At 35.7% G+C, this 7,521-nt stretch overlaps 1 protein-coding gene and 4 pseudogenes across 5 annotated transcripts, besides 1 other annotated feature; 4 read left to right on the plus strand and 1 right to left on the minus strand.

The window, feature by feature from the left end:
• Positions 1 to 1,263: 1,263 nt before the first annotated feature.
• TVAGG3_1062010 (uncharacterized protein) lies at positions 1,264 to 2,163 on the minus strand (the record flags this gene model as incomplete). The annotated part of the gene is made up of 1 exon (XM_001278208.2): positions 1,264 to 2,163. The coding sequence occupies one exon, from the start codon at positions 2,161 to 2,163 to the stop codon at positions 1,264 to 1,266; it is 900 nt and encodes a 299-aa protein (XP_001278209.2).
• A 472-nt stretch (positions 2,164 to 2,635) lies between these two features.
• Positions 2,636 to 2,966, plus strand: TVAGG3_1062020 (annotated as a pseudogene). Its single transcript has one exon. A coding segment is annotated over exon 1 (331 nt).
• Positions 2,967 to 3,336: 370 nt separating this feature from the next.
• Positions 3,337 to 4,214, plus strand: TVAGG3_1062030 (annotated as a pseudogene). Its single transcript has one exon. A coding segment is annotated over exon 1 (878 nt).
• A 757-nt stretch (positions 4,215 to 4,971) lies between these two features.
• Positions 4,972 to 7,521: part of a mobile genetic element that runs on past the window's edge.
• TVAGG3_1062050 lies at positions 5,574 to 6,024 on the plus strand (annotated as a pseudogene). The gene has a single exon. A coding segment is annotated over exon 1 (451 nt).
• Positions 6,399 to 7,261, plus strand: TVAGG3_1062060 (annotated as a pseudogene). The gene has a single exon. A coding segment is annotated over exon 1 (863 nt).

The following is a 7,521-nucleotide window of genomic DNA, read 5'->3' on the forward strand; positions in this document are numbered from 1 at the left end:
TGATATACTCCATTGTTTTGCAAATAGAACCTTTTACATCAGTCAATGGGGGCCAAACACTTACAGATTTAAACGGTTCTTGCATGAAAAATTCGAATTAGATAAAATTACACCATCTGAATACTGCTTTACAAACAGGCCTAAAGGCAAGAGAAGGCATATTCATAATCTTGATGAAGTAATAAATTCAGCAAAAGCAAAGTTCCCAACAATTGATTGGAAATTTATTCCAGATAATCATACAAATCTTATTGAATGCGCCAGGGATTTCAAAAAGATTAAGTTTCTTTTCTCTCCTGTAGGTTCAAACATTTGTAAATGCATTTTTATGGCCGACAATACTGTTGTTATATGCGTTACAGCGAATTTCCCTGAAAATTCTCTGGCAGGTTTCTGTTTAAGTTGTAAATTATTTGAGTTACAATATGATTCAATCTCTGCTCATCATTTAGAATATGGTTCACCAATTAATGTGAACGATGCATTATTCCATATAGAAAAATGTTTGAAAGTATTAGAAACTGGAAATTGGAACGTATATAAATAATAAGAATATTAAAATTAATTTTGAAAATAATCTATTTAAAGTCGATTTATATTCAATTTTTTGAATAAATTCAAAATCGACTCGTAATCCAATAGTTGACAATTTGTAATATCTTTAAAATAGACGCATTATTCATATGGCGCAATGAAATAAAAAAATCAAAATGTGTAAAGCATATTTTGAATATACTTACTATGCAATTTCATACCAGTCTCTATTAAGTTATCGATATTACAATAAATAAGAAAATGATTGTTGAAGTTCTGTGTAGCTGTCAATGTTACATTTGATAAAAAAAATTAAAACATAAATTGAGTATAGCAAGCATTAATCCATTACTTCTAACTTTTTTAACAATTTGATGAAGTTTTAAGAACGACGATATATCTTGTTTGGCCAATTGTACAATTGCTACTTAATTCTGATTAAATTATAAAACATAATCTACATACAAAAATATAGTAATGCAATAATCTCGGGAACATGGCTCTCAATTTTGAATAGTTTACGAATTTCTCAAATAAAATTGAGGGGATTATGTTCCCGAGATTTTTGCAAAAACAGTTTTTTAAAAAGTTCTATAAATTCTTTTACAAAACAATATAACAATATGTATATCTTCAATATTTAGGTCAGGTAAGTGGGGCTTCCAGGCGCGTTGCGCCCTCTAGCCCCGAAGATGTTTAGTATAAATGAAGTTTTTATTCGGAAAATTGTTAGTCTTCTGGTGTGAATTCGGAGGACTCTTCTTGGATAGAGTCTTGTATTTCCTCCTCTTCTTCCTCCTCCATTGCTTCTGGGAAGAAGCCTTCTTCTGGGTCGAAAACATTATATAATGTGTAATTGAATGACACATTATATCTTTCTTTGAGTTCGCTCCTGACAAAGAACTTAGTTCCAGGAATACAGAAGACTTCTGTGCGTTGGAAAAGCTGATGTCCTGGAACGAATTTGGCAATTAGAGACTTCTTTTTTCCGAATTGTTCAGGAGTTTTCATGACGACAGTAACAACATCTCCATCTGCGAGGTCTTGTTGTTGTTCGGAAAGGTAAAGAGCAATGATATGAATGGTTGCTGCGTTGAATTCGAGAAAGTCGAATTCAAATTGTGTTGTCGTATAATATTCAAACCATTTTGTACGGTTGTCTCCGAACTCGTCAACGTATTCATCTTCGTCATATCCGTAACTAAAGACTTGGAATTCGGCAATTCTCTTGTCGAATGACCGTTGGATGTAACGAGGAAGATTTTGACGAACTTGGTATAAAGTTCTCAACATTATAAGCTTAGTAAATGTTGGAAAATACTGAACTAAGACATCGCTAAGCTCAATTGGACTTGGAATTGTCTTAGTAAGTTCAATTGAACTAGTAATTGCTTTGTTCAGAACTTCACAGAACTGAGTATTGTATGTAGCGTCTGGTTGTGTGTTTTCTTCGGCGTCTTTGAGATATTTAGAGCAAATTTGTTGAAGAATTTCTCTTAATTCGCTGTTAGACTTTTTGGTGGTTATTCTAACCGCTGTGCCAGTTCTTGGAGGTTGTGGAGCTTTGGCTTTGGTTAGCGGTTGAGAATTGTTAATGTTTGAATTGTGGTTAACAGCGTTGGCTTCCATTAGATAAAAATGAACTGACCAAAAAAGACAGATATTTAAATATTTGAGATAAACCGTTTTCGTCAACGGTAACCCCCTCTATTTTTTTATTTTATTTAATAGTTACCGTTAGAAAAACGGTTTATCTCAAATATTGAATGAACTATAAACGTTTTTTGTTTTCTATATATACTTTTTTGTCCAACGGTAAAACTTTTTACACAACGGTTTTTGAGAGTCGTCGCCGTTGACTTTTTTGTAGAGCACTCAAAATAGTATAACTTTGTCCGGACAAGTAAGGGTCTATCGTCGCTACAGGAAAAGTTACAGGCATTCCAAGGAAGTATACTTTGAGAAGCCTTTTCTCCATTATAGAATGAGATAGGACGGTTATTTTACAAAACTGACAACACTTTGACCGAGTAGTTTTTTGTGCTGAACAAAAAGTGTCATATAAACATCTGTCAAAAACCGCTTTTTAACTTCACTTAAAATGCCACGTAAGCTACGTAAGAATATACGTAAGAGGAAGGGAGCATTGAAACATCCAATAGTAAAACTGACACCACAACAACAGTTGCAACAACAAATGATGAATGACCCCACTATGTTGCAACAAATGTCAAGCAACCCTATGCTTTTAAACCGAGTTATTGGTGCACAGAGTGGAGGTTTAAGAGCGGCACTTTTAGCGAAAATGGCAGGCTATGGTGGAGCTGCAGACGGAACAGCTTATAACCCTCAAAGTCAAATGAATTTGAGTTCACTCAAAAATCAAATAACAGATGTCAAAAAGTCAAACATAGACATACAGAAACAAATAAGTGAAAACGAAAAGAAACTAGAATATGACAGACAGACAAAGAAACTAAATGAGTTAAACGTAGAGAAAAGAAGAAAGAAGAACAACTGAAAGAACTAAGTACAGAGGAATATGCGAAAAAAGTGTCAGAAAAAGCAGCAGAAGTAGCAAAAATGGAACAAGATGTTATAAATTTGAAAAACCATACTACTCAATATAAAGTACTGAAAGATGAAGAGATAAAACAAAAAGCCATGAAGACATATATGGATAGCGATGAGTATAAAAAAGAAGTTGAAGCAAATGTAAAGGCAGAAAAACTTTTACAGTTGCAAAACCAAACCGTACAGTATGAAAACTTAGCACAAGAAAGTAAAAATAACGACGCAGCCATGCAAAAGGCAATGAAAAGCGCAGAATATATAAAAGCTAATAATGACTGGTTAGATGCCCAAGCCAACGCTAAAGCAGCCCAACTTATAGGGTCAATAAGGACAAAAATACAAGCGGATGAAGACAGTTCAAATGAAGCTTTAATGAATGCTGACTTTAAGAATGCCTTCGAAGCTCTTCATAGTAAGGTGAAACTAGTGAACGACTTCTCATCTGGAAAGAAACTGAAGTCTGAAGGTTTCGACAAAGAGTTAAGAGAAGTAGCACAAAATATGACGAAAATAACAGATGCAGCAACGAGACAGGCAGTTCAAAGTGCCTATGACGCCGTTAGAGCAACTGTTGTGGAAAGTCAAGAAAAAGAGTTACAACAGACCAAAACAGACCTAGTAAATGCTTTCTTAAAAACGAAAAGTCAGGTAGGACATTATGCTGCAGATGGAACATATGTGCCAGCTGGTGGAACTTATATACCACCAAACCCTCCAAGAGAAGCACCTGCACCAGGACTACCTAAAACATTTACATCGTCACATGGACACAGACACAGGCATGCACCAAAACCAACACAACAACCAACAGTTCAAAATCCAGCACCACAACAACAACCAAAACCAACAGTTCAAAACCCTGCACAACAACCAACAGTTCAAAATCCAGCACCTGCACCACAACCAAAACCAGCACAACAACCACCTCCACAACCAGCACAGCAACCAACAGTTCAAAACCCTGCACAACAACAACCACAAACAGAGCAAGGACATAAAAGAAGTAGAGAAAAAGGAAACCAAGAATTCTTAAAAATGCTTAAGGAAGATTATGGTTACCCAGATACTCTTGACTTTAGTGACAGATATAAAGAAGCTATTAGAAAGTTCAAGGAAGGAAATACTGACCCGAACCTATTTAGCTTTATGGTTGAGCATCAAATCGGATATAATCTCAAACCTGGAAAATACAAGCTCGCTAAGGGATATGATTTAATAGCATATCATCCAAATGACATGAATGAATTTACTCCGAGATATTTGATGTCAGAGCTAAATGATAATTCAACTCTCTTCATGAAACGCGTAAAAAATAGAGACGGAACGAAAGAAGAAAGGTTTATGAGTCCGGATGACTTAGATAGGGAACTTGTTAAAAACGGTCTCGGAATATATGAAATGCCAGCAGATGAGGTACAAGAAACTCCACAGGAAGAAGTTCAGATACAACCAGACATGGAAGAAATAGTTCAGCAACAACAGCTAGAAGAGCCTGAAGGAAACGAACAAGTCCCTCCTTTGGAAACTAACTTCACAGAACTAGATGAAGATTTGGAACAGCCGAAAAATCTTGACCCTCAACAAGAGTATGAGGTGAATATGGAATCTTTCCAAGAGTCTAAGAAAAATTCGGCTGACATAGTAGAAGAATATCGAAAAATGTTCACCGACATACAAAAGACTCCAACATCAGATGAAAATATTCAGCATAGAATGGAAGTACTGAAAGAAAATGTACGCAAATACAATAATCCTTTTTACTTACGACCATATAACGTTCAATCTTTGGCTGAACTCGGTGAAAATAAAAGGTTAAATTTCAACAAAACATATAGAAATGAAACATTGTTTAAAGTTCATTCAGAACCTAACCAATATGGAAACAAACCTACTTTTGTTTCTGCAGACTATGGAACTACAATGAAATGGGGTCATAAAGCTAATCCGGATAGGTGGTTCATAAACTTACAACCTCAATTCCAAGAAGTTGTAGACGCAATGGAAGTGAATGGTGAACCAGATATAAGGGTATTTTCAGCGCGGCTTTAATGCCATTGAAAGATATGAAAGATGCAGATATTTTGGACCAGTATGAAATGAACATGGCTGAGGGAAATATAACACCTGACGTTCTAGAACATTTATCTCAAAGAACTACACAGAACCATAGAGATGGTATATTTGGTGAAGAGTTTAGAAAGAAAGTTAGGGAGAGAGAAGGAAGAGAACCTATTGTACATGACCTTGCAAACGAAAGTTTGCAAAATGTCATAAAAACTTACTTTGCAGACAATGAAATGAGAAGGGATGAATATTTAAGAAAACTCAAATGGACAGTACCAAATGAAATGTTAGTATTGAAAAACATGTTCCATGACAAAATAAAACCAACTACAGAAATAAATGACGCAAGACTGAAACGTTGGGTAAAAGCTTTCCCATTCACAAAAGATATTATTGGTTACATGGAAAGAAAACCAGAATGGCTACAAAAACATATATTTGGAAACGAGCTTATTCCATATGGACAAGCTCTGTTTGAAGAGCTTGAACCGGAAACTCAGGAAAGAGTCATGCAAACAATAAGCGAAGACTCAAATACAAACTATGACAAAATCTTTCTAGGATATAGGTTACCTGAGATGGGCGACCAGAGCCCAAAGGCAAAAAGGACATGGGAAATTTACAACATACTAGGTGAACATGAGGCAAAGATGCTACAACTTGAAGCAGAGGGCAAGTTACCAAAAGCGACACCAAAGAAGAAGAGTAGAACAAAGTGAAAGTAGTGAAGAAGTAACTTCATCTAGTGAAAGTAGTGGCAATGAAGGAAAAAGAAGAGTTAAAGATTCAGTTAAAAACTCAGTCAGGAAGAAAGTAAAGCTTGGTCCGAGTGGGTTCTATTATGACATATAAATCCAACTATTCTATATTTTTACCCATATGAAATGTACGCCGCTCAGAATATAACGCCAACAGTTTTGGATGCCATGAACGGAAATGTTTCCGAATGGTATAACGAATGCGATAATGCCATTAGAAGGTCAGAAATAGTTCCTGGAACTTACGAATATACAACTGCTGTTTCTTATGGAAACGTAGGTGAGTTTGGAGAAGGTTCTTCAACAACAGTAGATATTGCTTGCGACAGGTTTCATATTATTTCTATTGACAACTCATTCTTATACGTGGAACAAGACATTGAAATAAAACCTTCTTCCAAGTTGTCTGACAAGAAAGGTTGCAATGGAATTTTCTATGTCGGATACCAATATGCTCCAGAAGTTTTCATGGGATATAAGATATATTCTAACTCTGACTTAGTTCAAACAGTAACATGGGCAAACTATGAATGGTTCGCTTTGAGAAACTCAGTACAACCACAAGCTAGAGAACAAACAGACCAGTATGCAACTATTGAGAAAATAAGAAGACTTGACCCTAACGTTCCAGGAGTTTATGTTAACCTTTCTGGTTCAGATGGAACTGCTGCCACTAAAGTAAAACTGAAACTTAGAGTTCCTTTGTCATCTTTCCTCATCTTCAGGTTTTTAAGATACTTGCCAAACTGGGCAGGAAAAATTTCTATCGAACTTACTCCAAGCAAAAATAACTTAGTCATTGCACCAACACAAGACCCATTCACTATTACAGACGTAAAGGGAACAAATCAAACGTCATTCGTCGAATTTTGCAAAGACAAAGTTGACTTAGACTTTGGTTTCTCAAACTTCAACAATGAAGTAAACTATTATTTCAATGCTGCTGGAACTGCTTGGGACCCAGTTAAGTTCACATGCGAAAAATTTGAATGCAAGAGAATAGAAAGCAGACTTGCAGTCTATATGTTGGACCCAGATATTTCAAATGCTTTAGCTGCCAAATATATTGCAGTTCCACTTATGTTCCCTATACACCAAATATCTGTCAAAGACTTTGCAGGTGAAGTTGGAAACCAAAATCCAGGAGCCGCAGGTGCAAGAACAGATATTGCTTTAACAACTGCAATGAAACATGCAGATACTATGTTTGTACTGTTCAGACGAACTATAAATGACTATTCTTGTTTCTACAACCCTGGTATTAAATATCATATAAACATAGATGGCAAATATTATCCAAGAGAAGAATATTCTACAGTTGAGGATATGAGGTCATACAACTTGACATTAGATGCTATGAACTTTAACAACAACTTCACAACAACTATTAACCCTGAAATGCAAAGTTCTATTATGCCATATGTGAAAGTATGGACTCATACAGGAGGTCAAAAAACTCAATATACAAATGGAGACCGTTCAAACTTTTGGCTTGGCATTCCATTTGCTGACTCAGAAGACTTTATGGGTAGTATTTCAACTGTTGGTACAGTTCAAATACAATATACTGGTGACAGAGACGGTCCAGATG

The sequence above is a fragment of the Trichomonas vaginalis genome (assembly GCF_026262505.1).
Source record: "Trichomonas vaginalis G3 chromosome Unknown ctg_10, whole genome shotgun sequence".
Taxonomy (NCBI): domain Eukaryota; phylum Parabasalia; order Trichomonadida; family Trichomonadidae; genus Trichomonas; species Trichomonas vaginalis.